The 18,401-nt window shown below is 44.3% G+C and overlaps 1 protein-coding gene and 1 long non-coding RNA gene across 2 annotated transcripts; both read right to left on the bottom strand.

The window, feature by feature from the left end:
- Positions 1-288: 288 nt before the first annotated feature.
- Positions 289-4,238, bottom strand: LOC109734045 (probable auxin efflux carrier component 5b). The gene is made up of 5 exons (XM_020293260.4): positions 3,355-4,238; positions 3,152-3,237; positions 903-1,060; positions 695-771; positions 289-550 (listed from the first exon to the last, which is right to left on the bottom strand). Exons 1-5 carry the CDS (start codon positions 4,125-4,127, stop codon positions 481-483), a joined length of 1,164 nt encoding a protein of 387 aa, XP_020148849.1. The 5' UTR covers positions 4,128-4,238; the 3' UTR covers positions 289-480.
- Positions 4,239-10,096: 5,858 nt separating this feature from the next.
- On the bottom strand, positions 10,097-11,103 carry LOC120964017 (uncharacterized). The gene is made up of 2 exons (XR_005755684.3): positions 10,618-11,103; positions 10,097-10,408 (listed from the first exon to the last, which is right to left on the bottom strand). It is a non-coding gene; the product is annotated as an uncharacterized lncRNA (long non-coding RNA).
- Between the last annotated feature and the right edge of the window lie 7,298 nt (positions 11,104-18,401).

The following is an 18,401-nucleotide window of genomic DNA, read 5'->3' as shown; positions in this document are numbered from 1 at the left end:
ACACCTCAATTGACTGAAAGTGTTTCAAAATTAAGGAATATAGTGAATTAAAAGAATAATGGAAGAGATTGAGAAAGTGTTTACCTGGTCAAAATAGGTTGACCCAATTCTAAATTGAATACTTCAATTAATTGTGAGACCTTAAAAATTAGGAAGCATGGTGCATAGTATAAAATATTGAATGAGAGAGCTTTGAGAAGTTGTTGACCCGGTCAAAATCGGGTGACCTAATTCTAATTGGAGACCTTAATTGAATGTGGGCTCTTTAAAACTAGGGAGCTTAGTGTTATAGAGTATACTCGCGATAACTATTACTATTTGATATTAATACAATTAGCCATGATGGCATTTCCTAAAGAGAAGAAGGGCCAAAGCACATGCAATTTTTGTTGACGTAAACATAAAAAAATTGCTACATCTTGTAGGCACACATACATAACAAACCCCCAAAATAAACTAGAAGAGGAACATATAACATAATCACATGAGCCCTAAAACTACATAATATGTGGCTAAAATAGGCAGCGAAGCCAACGTGCCGACTATCACCCTGCAAAAAAGGAAAAAAAGAAAAAGCAAAGAGCGGTTTTAGTTGTTATCTTCGTGCCCAGGGAAGAACAATGTGGTCGATATGCATAAACAATTAATGGAGTGCTCTAATCACCATGACATGCGAGATCGCCAGTTTACTTACACAGTACTGAGTATATTGGCATGCAGGTCATACTCTCGTGCAAAGATAAATGTCCCAATAGACTGAGGCAGTGCAGCCTACGAATAGGAACGAAGTGAGTTATTACTATTGATCTGGATATTTGGCTCGATTAGCAAAAAAAAGAGAGAAGAAAACCATGTTAACATCAGTTGTGAGCCTATAACCTGCAATATTTATCTATTGTTACCTGTAAGATGGCAACACGCAGAAGGTCGCCACGTAGTCCCAAAAGTAGCGCTCCAATCATGGTGGCTGCTGGCGCAGCGACAAACCTCATCGCCATGCCCAACGAGGTTAATCCAGGCCCGCACACGACGAGCTTGTCCTGCAGACCAATGAACAAGCCTACAATACAACCGCCAGATCGGTGTCATTCACGATCAATCAGTTAATTCCTCTTTGATCTCAATATTGTTTTGAATTATATTCATTACTATTTACTCCCCCCCTTTCTGAAATATAAGGCCCACTATTGTGTGTGCTCAATGTTATACTCTCTTCGTCCCATATTAGTTGTCGCCGAAATGAATATATCTAGACCTATTTTATTTTTAGATACATCCATTTAAGCCTGCAATAGGGCCTGAGATAGGACAACCGATTCTCAATGCAGGACTCGTGCCGGTCAAGATGTTATTTGGACACATCCCCCACTTCGGTTAGTAACAAGCACATCCCGATGGGTGACTTCTAGTGCACAAATTAAGATCATATTTGGTCCCAACGCAAATACATGGTTGTAAGCATTAAGATCTCATACCCGTATCTATTTTTATTACTAGTGTTTGAATCATCATTTGCTTGATTGATCCGGTCAAAAGATAATTGATCATTTAACAAAAGCTTGCTAGAGACCATCGCTTCAAGGAAGACTTCCTCTCGTGGTTCGGTAACCTAGGGTCACCTCTGAGGAAGTAGGTGTGAGATACTTTCTGTTCCTTTACCGCATCACTAAAGGAGGTATCAATAATTTCCTCATGGTAAATCGATGTGGTGCTCTAAAGTCAGTATACTTCACTAATGGAATGTACCAAAAAATGCTTAATATACATAGTCCAAAATTGTTTGCACTTTGGGGGGGGGGGGGGGGGGGGGGGGGGGGGGGAGGGATTCTGCTAACATTTTTCGAAGTAAGTTCAGGTTGTGTACGCATTTTATAAGAAATAAATTTTGATTGTGATTTGTTAATTACCTTTTAAAAGGACCAGAATTTAAGTAACAGTTAGTTGACTAGTCACTTTAGATGTTTTGGTTTTGAACCACATTTTGGCCTAAGCTCATTTGTGACAAAGTTGGCCAAACGATGAGTTGCCACAAAAGCGTGACAAGTTTAGCTAAAAGAGATTGTTTAGTCACTTTATACGTTTTGGTTTTCAGGCACGTTTTGGCCTAAGCTCGTTTGTGGCAAAGTTGGCCAAAAGATGAGTTGCCACAAAAGCGTGACAAGTTCAGCTAAAAAAGATGTTTCCGTGGACACATGGGTCATGAGTCATAACTCACGAGGCAGGGAATATACGGCAAAGTGTGATCGACCAACTAAACAAACTAGAGCATGACAAGTTGTCGTAGATGGGCAAAATTTCGTGTTTTGACCCTTTTATCAAGGAAAATTGAGATCTGACTCTACGTCAATTTTTTTTTGAGATCTGGCCCCTTTTCTTACCGCCAGGGGCAACGGCGGTAACCCTGAACAGCCTACCGCCAAGCACCCTGTCGGAAAGGTGCTAATCCACGTCAACAGCCCTAGACGGCCGCCGCCTCCCTACCGCCACAGTCCCTGGCGGTAGGGTGCGAGCAGTTATACGGGCTTGGCGGTAGGATGTGGAACCCTACCGCCGGGGGGAACGCATTCCTCGTCACAGAAAGGAGTGCCATGCGCGCGACCCTACCGCCGAACCCTACGGCGGTAGGGTGTGGTACCCTACCGCTAGGAAAACAGATACCTCGTCACAGTACCCGCCAGTGTTGCGCGACCCTACCGCCACAGACTATGACGGTAGTCTAAGCTGTCCTACCGCCGTGTCCTGTGGCGGTAGGACCGTTATGCCACGTGGACTCGTAGTAGCTGGCTGACGGCGTCTGCCGTTAATCTACCGCCAGTTCTGGTGCCAGGACCCATGACGGTAGCAAAAAGGTCAGATTTCAAAAACAATTTGAAGTAGGGTCAGATCTCGATTTTCTCTGACAAGGGTCAAAATTTGGCCTCGTAGATGTGGGTACCAAAACCCAAGACTCCCGTTATCGTGTTTTCTTTTTTTGTTTATTTCAAGGGACTTCTCCCTCAGTTCACAAATATAAAACTTTTTGGATATTTCTATATCGGATACATAAAGACTAAAATTAATGAATAAATACACTGAAACGTGTCTATATATATCTGATTTATATAAAAAAAGTTAGTACTACGTATTTGTAAACGAAGAGAGTAGTAGGTACCCATGTTAAACATTCCGATTCCAAGGCCGGTCCTTGACATGATCGAAATGGAGCCATCTATGATGCCTGGCATTTCCAGGTGCCACCTACATATAATTGCAAACGCATAGGTTGATAATCAGAGAATGCCTGGATGAATAAATTGTTTCTTCTTTCTGTGAGATAAAATCGCTACTCACTAATCTGCTGTGTCGCGGGGGTACCTGTTTGCCACGGAGGACCACAGAACGCCAAGGAGGCTCGCATACACGTTCGGGTTGCCGACGACCTTGAGCCCAACCGTCCGCAGCAGCGGCGCCCAGAACGCCCACCCCGTCGCCGCCGTCTTCCGGCCGTCTCCGGCTGCCGCTGGCCGGTCGACGTCGTCGCTCCCCGGCGCTGCCTGCTCTCCTTCTTCTCGCGCGCCGTCGGGTGCCGGCGCCGACGTCACCTCCAGCCAGGCCTGCCTCGCCTCGAACGCCACCAGCAGCAGCGGGAGCCACACGACGGCCTGCACTACCGACAGCTGCACGACGATGTCGCGCGCCCACTTGCCGTACATGGCGTCCAGCAGCGGCACGCCCACGAGGAGCCCGTTGTTGAGCGTGCCCAGCGAGTAGCCGGTGATGCACCACGAGTAGGAGTGGCCGCGGCCGCCATCAGGCCGCGCCGGCCTCGCGGGTGGCGTCTTGGGGGCGCGGCTCAAGTGCCGCCAGCGGCAGGACGCGACCCACCCGGCGACCGCGAGCACGACGACGAGCTTGGCGACGGCGTCGGCGGCCAGGACGCGGTAGCTGGCGGCGAACGTGCCGGCGTGGGCGTTGAAGTCGAAGGCGAAGAAGGGGAGCGCGAAGTAGATGACGAGGCGGTTCACGGCGTCGCACTGGTCCCGGGTGAAGAACTTCCACCACCGCACCGAGGTGTAGCCGAGGCCCAGGGCGAAGTAGAGCGGCGCCATGGCCGACACCACCTTGTACACGTCCCCCCACCCTATCATCGCGGCCACCAGCTAGCTAAGCTAGTTCACTCGTGGTTTGGTGCTTTGGTGTACGTAGCGAGGAAGTAATCAGGTCGAGTTGGACAAATGCGACGAGCTGCCTGCCATTATTCTCTCCACTCGACCGATCGCTTCATTTAACTAGCAGGAATCCGTCATTTCAACAATCGAAATCGACAGTGATAGCACTTCTAATGCACCTTTCATACCAACATCAATAGTGATAGAATATCTTTGTATACCAAGTTTCTAACCTTGGTTAGTTAGGGCATCCAGTTCAGTTCCGTCTCGGCGCTTTCCAGCTCCGCCTCCGTAACCTCTTTCTTGAGAGACCCAGAAAATTAAGTTGTCCGCCTTCACGTCGCTGCCAAGTGGCTAATCGGCCGACGATGTACAACCCACCAAGCTTGACTTCGACGAAAGAGGAGGAGTTGTAGCCTTCTTGGGACCCGAGCAGCGACGACCTACCGTGCACTACTCTTCTCGCTGCCAGCGGCGCCCACGGACGTGTCAGCTTCCTTGCCGTGGCGACGGGGCGTGGCCTTGGCAGAGCCGGCGATGTCCTCCTCCTCCTCCTCGGTCTCGCCAAACACCTCGTCCACCGCCTCGTCGCACTCCTTGTAGGCGGCCGCCAGTTCCGCCGCCCGCTGGCGGTACCGCCAGCGGGCCAGGGGAATCTCGCGGGTGGAGCGGTAGGAGTCGAGCAGCGCCACCCGCTCCGCCATGTCCGGCACGATCGCCCTACCGGCGTTGAGCCGCTCCTCCGCCTGGTGGTACTCCAGGAGGAGTTGGTGGTTGTAGGCGGCGTAGGCCTGCTCCTCCCGCATCATGTTCATGTAATGGGAACGGGCCTCGCCGATGGTCACGGTGCAATGCACCGGCGAGGGTGGCGCAGAGGAGGAGGAGGAGGGTGGCGCCGGATGGTCGTCGTTGTCCTCCGGCTGGCTGCCGGCCAGCCACCAACCAGCCGGAAGCAATGGTTGCCATCTCCTTCTTCGGATCCATCTGTCGTTTAAACACGGAGCAGTCGCCTACACCGGGAAGCGGCGCGGGCGGCGCTCAATGTCAGCGCCAGTTGGAGGTTGCGTCCGCTCTGGTCGGGCATAAATGCGGCACTAACCTCTGGAGCAACGTTGACCGTTTCGGACGGAAAGCACGCGCGGACGAGGAAGGGGTTTTTGATGGGCCAGAGTGGTCAAAAGTAGGGTTGGGAACGGTTCAGACGCCCATAAAGCCCCTATGCTTGTCTTCGATTTACGAGAGAAAGTATGTTCAGACTGCCCTACGAACCGATACAGACCTTTGTTAGATGGCTTACACGGTTCAGACATATGCAAATGATTTGAGGGACGGTGTTGAAGATGCCCTTAGCCGGATTTGTGTCCGTAAAAAATATCAAGCAAATCTTGTTTTCCTTCGAATAGGGACACTAGAATATGATGATCACCGGGCCGTTTCAGTACAATTAGTGCTCCGGCCACTCACCGGTAAAGTATTAGTACTCGAGATCTAATCTAACTTTATTTATTAGAACGTGCACAGTGGTTGATAAAACAGTCTTATTTTAAGCTTTGTATGTAATTTAGAGATGACAATAAAAATATATCTACAATGGGTTATCTTTTAACTTTAATAACGAGTTATTCCTAAAAAATTGGTGAGACATGTTGAACTAAGATATCATAACTTAAATAAGAGAAGGAAAGTCTTTTCTTATGAATTATTTCTTCTCCACCTCAGTATTTATTCTATATGTCGCTCATAAGATAGCATTATTGTACATGCCCTTATTCCCTCCGATTCATATTAATAGACGCAGTTTTAATACGATTCATGGAGTAATATAAAGTGTCAGCACGGCAAACAATCACTCTACGAAACCTATGAGTCTTCGTTCTATTTCAGGAATTGTTCACTTTTCTTTAGTTATTAAATTAGAGCGTACAAACCCGGATGTAGTACGCCCTTGGTAGTGCAACTCTTTACCTCTGTTACTATTCAATGAAGACACATTTACATTTTTGCCTGCAATCCGTTACAATTAGGTCCACGGGGTTTAACCGACCCTACCTGTCAGATCTCATGAAAACATGAGCATTTTACTTCTTGTTTTCTTCCTTTTTTCTTTTCTTTTTTCTGTTAGGGAAAATATTCCCCCCTTTTCTCAGTTCTCATATGGAACTAGGTTTCCTCCTCTAGCTCGTACGGGCAATGGATGCAATTTATACTTATTGTTTACTAAGTTTAACTTTTAATTATTCTTGAGATTTTATGTTATAATTTAGTGGCATGTAACACACACCTCGTTAAACAAATTGAAGATCTAAAAACTCGTGTCAGCCTTACAAACCCGGATAGAGAGACGGTAGGAATTAGTCATTCATCAATAGAATAACTGAATACGGTTCAATCGGGTCTTTGCATTATATACTAAGGGTAAGTGTAGAATAGCTTATTCTACATCCCAGTAACGCTACATATAAAATATAGTAACATAGTACAAAATAAGTATTTTTCTTAAAAATGTACTAAATTACAAGCTTGGATAGTAAAAACATTATTTTCAGAATTAGTACATTTTGTACACTGTTTTACTAGATTTTGGATACACCAGAACAGTCTTGTTGTACAAGTATTTTCAAAGTTTGGCGGATATTCCTTCTTTGAATTTTCGCAGATTTCCTTTTCACAAGAACTAGTCTATTTTCAGGCATAACCAGTGTTTGATTACAACATGAAGGACGTAGATAACATCCTGTTGAACAACCTGATTTGCTTGTTTTCTTGATTCGGTAAACTGGATCATTACTTATAGCCTGGAAATTTGTATATGACATGCTTTGGAGTTCATATTAAAGGGAGAACCCAAGCTATGCTTGTATATTTATCGAAATGTACACATATTTTTGGATGTTCAAGAGCCGAGCTCAGACATATTTTTTCATGTTTATACTAAAGGGCCCCAAGATTTACTTTCGCCTTGGCCCCCAAATTATCAGGACCGGCCCTGACTGCCAATCGAGCAGGAAATTGATCATGGTGTCCCCTGTTAGCGCCTCGCGTTGGCCATGCCCTTAGGGCATCTCCAACGCCGACCCTCAAACCATTCATAATCATCCGGACCGCACGGTCCAGACGTGTTGTGCCATCCAAGACGAGCCTGTATCGGTCCGACGAGCGGTACGGATGCACTTTTTTCCGCAAATCGGAGACAAAGTGGGGGAGGGGGGCTTTGCCGAAGTCCGGACAGCAACCACGTAGGACTCTGACACCCCCAGCCCACTAAATCCCCCCTCCTAGTCCCATTTTCTTCCAAGCCGCCCCTTCTCCTACCTTACTTTGCATCCGCGCCCTCCTCCTCTGACACCGCCTATGTACCTCTTCAACCGGCACATAGGCATTGTCGGACCTCTGCAACCAGCACAGACGCGCCTGCTCACCTTCTACGACCGTGTCGTCCACCCTGTACCCTTTCGTAGGCAGGTACACTCCCTCCCTTTGTCGAAAAAAAGGTACACTCCCTCCCCCTGTCGAATTCGTCCATGACGGTCACCACACCCGGTAGGTGTTCGGTCAAATATCATTGAACTTATTTTCAAACGCCAGTCTTTTTTTAGAGTGCGAAGGATGGCGGGGTACTCAACCATGGAGGATGATTTGTTGTGCCATGCGTGGTTGGTCGTATCCGCGGATTTCATAGGCATGAGTAGAAGGGCACTACTAGGGAAAAGCCTAGCAGCAGCGCGGGTTTTGGGTGTATCAGTAGCGCGGGTGCCCGCGCTACTGATACGACGCCACAGCTAACTTGTAGCAGTAGCGCGTGTTGACACACGCTACTGCTATACATGGTTAGCTGTACCGTGCGTTGCAGACAGCGCTACTGCTTATTATCTGTAGCGGGTCTTATACCCCGCGCTACTGCTATTACTTTCAAAACAAAAAAAATCTCGATCTCGTGCGTGTTGTCAATAGCAGCAGTCGTTCGATCTAGCGATGGTTGGCGTCGCCGGAGGCATGAACGGACAGCGGCAGACCAGATCCGGCGGTGGCTGTTGGCGAGGGCCCGTTTCTATGGAAGAGCCAGCCGCGGCGTGGGGCTCCTCTTCCCGACCATGCCAAATAGCTCCGGGTCATCCATGGCGACGACCTGCACGGGCATGGACATGGGAGGGTGAGTCAAACCAAAGGGAGAGAAAGAAAAGGAAAACTGAGGGAGAGAGGAAGGTGATGGAGGGAGCAGCAGAGCTAGTCACCGGTGGTGAGGTGCTCCGGTGTGGTGGCGCGGGGCGGCGGCCTCCTAGACGTCGGTGGAAGACCGGCGAGCTCCTAGACGCCGGTGGCGCGAGGCGGCGGCCTCTTTCGGCACCACGGAGGAGGAGGGGCGCATGGGCAAGAGGTCCATATGAGAGCGTATGGAAAGTGAGAGGAGAGAGTGGCGGAAGAGAGGAGGGATTTGGGGGAGGAGATGGGGATTCGGCCGAGGATATGGCGACTTCACCTACCTCGTACATAGTAGTAGCGAGGGGTATAAAACCGCGCTACTACTATCAACTTAGTAGTAGTGTGGGTTTATACCCCTCGCTACTACTATGGCATGTCTCGGAGGGCACGGTAGAGACCGCTTAGTAGTAGCGAGGGTTAAAAACCCGCGCTACTACTATCAACTTAGTAGTAGCGAGGGGTTAAAACCCGCGCTACTAGTAAGTAGTAGTAGCGAGGGGTATAAACCCTCGCTACTAGTAAGCGTCTGCCTATAAGCTTTTCCCTAGTAGTGGGGGGCCGTTCTGGCAACGCGTGCATGATCCGTTTCACGCGTGAAAGCACATTTCGCCCTACGACATGCACATCATCCATGATCACAATGTAAGGTCGTTATCGTATCGATGGTACGCCATCCAGACCAGCGTCACCAAGTTTTTTGACGCGGTTGATATGTTGGAGGAAAGATGGCCATTGCGCACGGCAGCCGCAGAGACCGTAAGTTTTGCTCTTCTTGCTCAACTTGTCAATTGATTCATTCACTCATTCAATATTGCTATACACGGGATAGAGGGACGACCATACATGCATACATTGTTGGTTGAAACTGAAGGGACAGTATGTGTGGAACGACATGATCCGTTCAGGAAGATTGAGCATCCACTAATGTCGCTGAATTTGAACTATTGTTATACTAGACTTTATTTGCATGCTAGGTATGGATGATTGTGTTATTTTCTATCTGAACTTTGATGAAATCCGCCGTATTTGCATGTATTTTGTCTAGTTAGTTCAAACAGTGATTGAAAGGTATGCAAACAACATTGGATGATTGCCTTCAGTATCCGTGTCCGCGGACTGATCTCCTATCCGCAGACGGCTGCCTGAGCAAATTTACAGGTCATGATTGAAGATGCACTTAGCGCACATCTAGCTGCGGCTCACCGCCGCCCAAGCAGACACCGTCGCCCATGAGTCCAGCCGCGGATGGGCGTCCAGTGCCCCGATCTTGAGCAGTGCCGCCCGAGTTGGAGCACCTCACCATCACTGGGGTCGTGGCGCGCGCGGATAGTGGGCAGGGGATCAAGGCGTGTACATAGTGGAATCCCCATCATACTTTTTTTTAATAATCTTTGAGTATCCAATTTTTTTCAAAAAAAAGCCCCTTTTTTCTTATCTAAATGCTACTTACTGAATCCATAGGTGGTTCTTACTTTAGAGCGCGGAAGTTCGAGAGCTTTTCATTGTGGGTGTATCCCCTTGGAGATGGTCGCACGAGTATTGTTTAACCGCTTTGGATGGCAGCGTAGCAATAGAATAAGTAATACGTAATATGTTGTGTAATTGCTGTTTGCTGAGGTCACATACTTCTTTTCTTAGCAACGGGCCATAAAACTTCACAATAAATTGGGTGCGGACATAAATCGATGAGGCTGACGGTTCAGCCTCCTTTTCAAGAAAAGGAGAAAATATATATGACATGTCAGCTATTTATGTGATAGGTATTTCTATGATAATGGTAAATGACAACGAGTATACATCTGCTTCTAAAGAAATAAACCATAACATAAAAGACAACACAGTATGTTTATTTATTTATTTATTTTATCATTCAAGAACGACATTTCCTATAGTATTGTTTCACTCCCTGAAGCAAACCGTACAGTTGCAATTGTGTCCATCACAATGAGCGTCCTTGTAATAAACACCACCTCGTTCTTTCACTATGGAACCGCAGGTCCAGTTGCAAAGGGTTTTGGTGCAGAAGATCATTCCATTCTCACCATCCTGGATGCAGCGCTCTGTGGCAAAGACAAGCACAACATTACGGTGAAGGCTATATATGTGCCTGTAAAACAAGTGCAAAATCGTAACATGTGCAACAAAATTTGCAAGCATCTGTCTAAATGAAACCAGTCATCTCCTTTCTTCGTAAAGAAAAACTAGTCATCTCAAATTCAACAACATCTACTTGAGACTTGAAAGGATAACAGAAGGACAAAAAACACACCTGCCGAGGTTGGATTTCCAAGCAACAGAAGCAGCAAAACGAAACAAACACCCGTAGCCCGTGGATCCATTACAAACTGCCGTGCTAACACAACAGTGCCTCTTTTCTCGTTGTAGTACCTCTTTGTGCGTGGCTTGGAAACAATCCTGTATATTGGGTGAAGGATGCATAGAGCATCTTATAAACCTCTCGAGAAAGCTAGAAATGGAAGCTTGTAATGCTCTGTATGAGAATAACGGGAAAGATATGAAGAAAATTTATTCGGATCCATTTAATTTAACACTTTCTACTTATATTATATTTTCATTCCTTTTATTCGTAATTATTGAATACTCCCTCCGTCTCGAATTACTTGTCTTAGATTTGTCTAGATACCCGTATCTAGACACATTTTAGTGTTAGATGCATCTGTATCTAGATAAATCTAAGACAAGCTTTTTTAGACGGAAGTAATATTTAAACGTATTGAAAGTAAATAAGGAGACATGCAATACATCTCGATTCAGCGTAGAGCAAAAAAAAAAAGGCAAGCATGGAGGATTTTGGAGAACCCAACTTCTTTGAGCGCAAGGATATTGAAATCAGTTTATTTTCCACATTCTGAATTCCTTGAGGCGCAGCTGGGTAGCCATCCCTCACATATCTGGAGGGCAATAATTGAGGGTCGGGAGACATTGATGCAGGGATTAATTAGGCGGATTGGTAATGGAGAGACAACACGAATATGGGACAGTAATTGGATTCCCAGGAAAGAAAACATGCAGCCTATTGTGTCTTTGATTGCTCACTCACCGCAGATTGTGTATGTGTTGATTGACTCAGTTAATGCGTGCTGGAACTATCCATTAATTGAGCAAATTTTCTTACCATATGATGCCACATCCATACAACAGATCCCAATATGCACCCGCAACATAGATAATTTCTGGGCGTGGAACTTTGAAAAGAAAATGGCGTGCGGTCGGCATATAGAATGATTGTGGCTACCAAGAAGAGAAGGGAGGACCGGCTTGATGAAAGGGTTGGACCCTCGAATACTACTGCCAATGAAAAATCATGGGATACTTTGTGGAAGGTAAGTCTACCGGCAAAGATCCGAGACTTCTTGTGGAGGTTAGCACAAAATTCCATCTCGACCGAGGATGTGAGGAAACATAGAAACATGTCCGCGACAGATGTGTGCTTGGTGTGTGGCGCAACTGATGCTTGGAGACATAGCTTGCTGGAGTGCAACATGGCTTGCTGCGTGTGGGCTTTGGTAGACCATGATTTATTGTAGCATATATTGCTACAACAGAGCCTTCTGCGAGAAGCTGGCTTTTTCGATGATGGAAGTTCTTAGTCATCAACAATTAACTCGGATGACTGTTACTCTTTGGGCTATTTGGTATGCACAAAGAAAGCTCATACATGAGGGAATAAACCAAAGCCGCTGTCCACACATCTTTTTGTTACACGGTTTATCTCCGAGCTAGATCAATTGCACAAAGTTGATGAGCCACATGTGATAACAGCACCTCGCATTGTTCCAGCAAGAATCTGGCTTCCTCCTCGCGAGGGATCAGTTAAAATCAACGTCGATGCGGGCATTTCTGTTGATCATCAAGTTGGAACAGCTGCCGCCATATGTCGTGCCAGGGACGGAAGCTACCTGGGGTCATCGATCCTAGTTATTCAGGGACTTCTCGAGCCTACAAATCTTGAAGCAATCACTTGTCGCGAGGGCCTTTCTCTGGCGCAAGACTTGGGCATGCAACATTTACAATTTTCTTCATATTGCAAACAAGTTGTGTCACATATCCACCAAGGAGTGGGTGGGAACTATGGGGGTATCATCAGAGAGATCAGAGAGACTTCGACTGTCTTTAGTTCCTGTAGTTTTGATTTTGAATCTAGGGCTTCGAATTTTGAAGCTCATAAATTAGCTAGGTATAGTTCCCTCCTTCCTGTTGGAAGGCACATGTGGTTAGGCATGCCTCATGATACACATGTAATACCTGTAAACATTCTAAATGATAAATAAAGCCTAGCTACTTTGCTAAAAAAAATCCATGCACCCATGCCACTGTTGGGGAACGTTGCATTGGGAAACAAAAAAAATTCTACGCTCACCAAGATCAATCTAGGATATGAACATCTACGATAGGAGAGATTGGATCTACATACTCTTGTAGATCGCTAAGCGAAAGCATTAAGAAATGCGGTTGATGTAGTCGAATGTCTTCGTGATCCAATCACGATCCGTCCACGAACTCCCGATCAAGTGCCCAATGGATGACACCTCCGCGTTCAACACACGTACAGCTTGATGACGCCTTCACCTCCTCGATCCAGCGAACGATGGTGAAGTAGTAGCTCGAGTTCTTGATGTCTACCATGCAACCTTCTTCTTGTAGACGTTGTTGGGCCTCCAAGTGCAGAGGTTTGTAGGACAGTAGCAAATTTCCCTCAAGTGGATGACCTAAGGTTTATCAATCCGTGGGAGGCGTAGGATGAAGATGGTCTCTCTCAAGCAACCCTGCAACCAAATAACAAAGAGTCTCTTGTGTCCCCAACACACCCAATATAATGGTAAATTGTATAGGTGCACTAGTTCGGTGAAGAGATGGTGATACAAGTGCAATATGGATGGTAGATATAGGTTTTTGTAATCTGAAAATATAAAAACAGCAAGGTAACTAATGATAAAAGTGAGCGTAAACGGTATTGCAATGCTAGGAAACAAGGCCTAGGGTTCATACTTTCACTAGTGCAAGTTCTCTCAACAATAATAACATAATTGGATCATATAACTATCCCTCAACATGCAACAAAGAGTCACTCCAAAGTCACTAATAGCGGAGAACAAACGAAGAGATTATGGTAGGGTACGAAACCACCTCAAAGTTATTCTTTTCGATCAATCCGTTGGGCTATTCTTATAAGTGTCACAAACAGCCCTAGAGTTCGTACTAGAATAACACCTTAAGACACAAATCAACCAAAACTCTAATGTCACCTAGATACTCCAATGTCACCTCAAGTATCCGTGGGTATGATTATACGATATGCATCACACAATCTCAAATCCGTCTATTCAACCAACACATAGAACCTCAAAGAGTGCCCCAAAGTTTCTACCGGAGAGTCAAGACGAAAACGTGTGCCAACCCCTATGCATAGGTTCATGGGCGGAACCCGCAAGTTGATCACCAAAACATACATCAAGTGAATCACGTGATATCCCATTGTCACCACAGATACGCACGGCAAGACATACATCAAGTGTTATCAAATCATTAAAGACTCAATCCGATAAGATTACTTCAAAGGGAAAACTCAATCCATTACAAGAGAGTAGAGGGGGAGAAGCAACATAAGATCCAACTATAATAGCAAAGCTCGCGATACATCAAGATCGTGCCAAATCAAGAACACGAGAGAGAGATCAAATACATAGCTACTGGTACATACCCTCAGCCCCGAGGGTGAACTACTCCCTCCTCGTCATGGAGAGCGCCCGAATGATGAAGATGGCCACCGGTGAGGGTTCCCCCCTCCGGCAGGGTGCCGGAACAGGGTCCCGATTGGTTTTTGGTGGCTACAGAGGCTTGCGGCGGCGGAACTCCCGATCTATCCTGTTCCCCGAAGTTTTTAGGGTATATGGATATATATATAGGCGGAAGAAATACGTCAGGGGAGCCACGAGGGGCCCACGAGGGTGGAGGGCGCGCCCAAGGGGGTGGGCGCGCCCCCCTGCCACGTGCTTTCCTCGTTGCTTTCATGACGTGGACTCCAAGTCTCCCGGGTTGATTTCTTTCCGAAAATAACTTCTCCAGAAGGTTTCATTCCGTTTCGACTCCGTTTGATATTCCTTTTCTTCGAAACACTGAAACAAGGGAAAAAAACAAGAACTGGCACTGGGCTCTGGGTCAATAGGTTAGTCCCAAAAATAATATAAAAGTGCATAGTAAAGCCCATAAAACATCCAAGATGGATAATATAATAGCATGAATACTTCATAAATTATAGATACATTGGAGACGTACCAGCAACCCCAAGCTTAATTCATGCTCGTCCTCGAGTAGGTAAATGATAAAAACAAAATTTTTTATGTGGAATGCTACTTGGCATAATTTCAATGTAATTCTTCTTAATTATGGTATGAATATTCAGATCTGTAAGATTCAGGATAAAAGTTCATATTGACATAAAAGTAATAATACTTCAAGCATACTTTCTAAGCAGTTATGTCCTCTCAAAATAACATGGCCAAAGATAGTTATCCCTACAAAATCATATAGTCTGGCTATGCTCTATCTTCACCACACAAAATATTTAAATCATGCACAACCCCGATGACAAGCCAAGCAATTGTTTCATACTTTTGACGTTCTCAAACTTTTTCAATCTTCACGCAATACATGAGCGTGAGCCATGGACATAGCACTATATGTGGAATAGAATGATGGTTGTGGAGAAGACAAAAAGGAGAAGATAGTCTCACATCAACTAGGCATATCAACGGGCTATGGAGATGCCCATCAATAGATATCAATGTGAGTGAGTAGGGATTGCCATGCAACGGATGCACTAGAGCTATAAGTATATGAAAGCTCAACAAAAGAAACTAAGTGGGTGTGCATCCAACTCGCTTGCTCACGAAGACCTAGGGCATTTTGAGGAAGCCCATCATTGGAATATACAAGCCAAGTTCTATAATGAAAAATTCCCACTAGTATATGAAAGTGATATCATAGGAGACTCTCTATCATGAAGATCATGGTGCTACTTTGAAGCACAAGTGTGGTAAAAGGATAGTAACATTGTCCCTTCTCTCTTTTTCTCTTATTTTTTTTATTTGGGCCTTTTTTTCTCCTTTTTTTATGGCCTCTTTTTTCGTCCGGAGTCTCATCCCGACTTGTGGGGGAATCATAGTCTCCATCATCCTTTCCTCACTTGGGACAATGCTCTAAAAATGATGATCATCACACTTTTATGTTCTTACAACTCAACAATTACAACTCGATACTTAGAACAAAATGTGACTCTATATGAATGCCTCCGGCGGTGTACCGGGATATGCAATGAATCAAGAGTGACATGTATGAAAGAATTATGAACGGTGGCTTTGCCACAAATACAATGTCAACTACATGATCATGCAAAGCAATATGACAATGATGAAGCGTGTCATAATAAACGAAACGGAGGTATGTTGCATGGCAATATATCTCGGAATGGCTATGGAAATGCCATGATAGGTAGGTATGGTGGCTTTTTTGAGGAAGGTATATGGTGGGTGTATGATACTGGCGAAAAGTGCGCGGTATTAGAGAGGCTAGCAATGGTGGAAGGAAGAAGGGTGCGTATAATCCATGGACTCAACATTAGTCATAAAGAACTCATATACTTATTGCAAAAATCTACAAGTTATCAAAGCAAAGTATTACGCGCATGCTCCTAGGGGGATAGCTTGGTAGGAAAAGACCATCGCTCGTCCCCGACCGCCACTCATAAGGAAGACAATCAATAAATAAATCATGCTCCGACTTCATCACATAACGGTTCACCATACGTGCATGCTACGGGAATCACAAACTTTAACACAAGTATTTATCAAATCCAAAACTACTCAACTAGCATGACTCTAATATCACCATCTTCATATCTCAAAACAATCATAAGGAATCAAACTTCTCATAGTATTCAATGCACTCATAAGAAAGTTTTTACTAGTCTTGAATACCTAGCATATTAGGATTAAGCACATTACCATGATGTTTAAGACTCTCAAAATAATATAAGTGAAGCATGAGATTTCATCTATTTCTTCAAAATATAACCACCGCCGTGCTCTAAAAAGATATAAGTGAAGCACTAGAGCAAACGACAAACTACTCCAAAAAGATATAAGTGAAGATCAATGAGTAGTTAAATAATTATTTAGCTATGTGAAGACTCTCTAACATTTAAGAATTTCAGATCTTGGTATTTTATTCAAACAGCAAGCAAAACAAAATAAAATGACATGACTCTCCAAGCAAAACACATATCATGTGGTGAATAAAATATAGCTCCAAGTAAAGTTACCGATGAACGAAGACAAAAGAGGGGATGCCATCCGGGGCATCCCCAAGCTTAGGCTCTTGGTTGTCCTTGAATATTACCTTGGGGTGCCTTGGGCATCCCCAAGCTTAGGCTCTTGCCACTCCTTATTCCATAGTTCATCGAATCTTTACCCAAAACTTGAAAACTTCACAACACAAAACTTAACAGAAAATCTCGTGAGCTCCGTTAGCGAAAGAAAACAAAACACCACTTCATGGTACTGTAATGAACTAATTCTTTATTTATATTGGTGTTAAACCTAATGTATTCCAAGTTCTCTATGGTTTATAAACTATTTTACTAGCCATAGAGTCATCAAAATAAGCAAACAACACACGAAAAACAGAATCTGTCAAAAACAGAATAGTCTGTAGTAATCTGTAACTACCGCAAACTTCTGGAACTCCAAAAATTCTAAAATAAATTGGTAGACCTGAGGAATTTGTCTAGTAATCATCTGCAAAAAGAATCAACTAAATATCACTCTCCAGTAAAACGTTTTAGCTAATCTCGTGAGCGCTAAAGTTTCTGTTTTTTACAGCATGATCATAAAGACTTCACCCAAGTCTTCCCAAAGGTTCTACTTGGCACAAACACTAATTAAAACATAAAACCACATCTAAACAGAAGCTAGATGGATTATTTATTTCTAAACAGAACCAAAAAGCAATAAACTAAAATAAAATTGGGTTGCCTCCCAACAAGCGCTATCATTTAACGCCCCTAGCTAGGCATGATGATTTCAATGATGCTCGCATAAAAGATAAGAATTGAAATATAAAGAGAGCATCATGAAGAATATGACTAGCACATTTAAGTATAACCCACTTCCTATGCATAGGGATTTTGTGAGCAAACAACTTATGGGAACAAGAATCAACTTGCATAGGAAAGTAAAACAAGCATAACTTCAAGATTTTAAGCATATAGAGAGGAAACTTGATATTATTGCAATATGTAGAAGCATATGATCCTCTCTCATAATAATTTTCAGTAGCATCATGAATGAATTCAACAATATAACCAGCACCTAAAGCATTCTTTTCATGATCTACAAGCATAGAAAATTTACTACTCTCCACACAAGCAAAAATTTTCTCATCAATAGTAGTGGGAGCAAACTCAACAAAATAACTATCATGTGATTTAAAATTAAGATCAAGATGTCAAGTTTCATGGTTATCATTATTCTTTAAAGCATACGTGTCATCACAATAATCATCATAAATAGGAGGCATGCTTTCATCATAATAAATTTTCTCATCAAAACTTGGGGGACTAAACATATCATCTTCATCAAACATAGCATCTCCAAGCTTGTGGCTTTGCATATCATTAGCATCATGGGTATTCAAAGAATTCATACTAACAATATTGCAATCATGCTCATTATTCACATATTTTATGCCAAGCATTCTATGTAATTCTTCTTCTAGTACTTGAGCACAATTTTCCTTTCCATCATTTTCACGAAAGACATTAAAAAGATGAAGCATATGAGGCACCCTTAATTCCATATTTTTTGTAGTTTTCTTTTATAGACTAAACTAGTGATAAAACAAGAAACAAAAAGATTCGATTGCAAGATCTAAAGATATACCTTCAAGCACTCACCTCCCCGGCAACGGCTCCAGAAACTGCTTGATGTCTACTACGCAACCTTCTTGTTGTAGACGTTGTTGGGCCTCCAAGTG

This window comes from Aegilops tauschii, chromosome 5 (genome assembly GCF_002575655.3).
Source record: "Aegilops tauschii subsp. strangulata cultivar AL8/78 chromosome 5, Aet v6.0, whole genome shotgun sequence".
In the NCBI taxonomy this organism is placed as follows: domain Eukaryota; kingdom Viridiplantae; phylum Streptophyta; class Magnoliopsida; order Poales; family Poaceae; genus Aegilops; species Aegilops tauschii.
The sequence above is the reverse complement of the archived record's forward strand: the minus strand, read 5'-3'. Positions and strand labels throughout refer to the sequence as shown.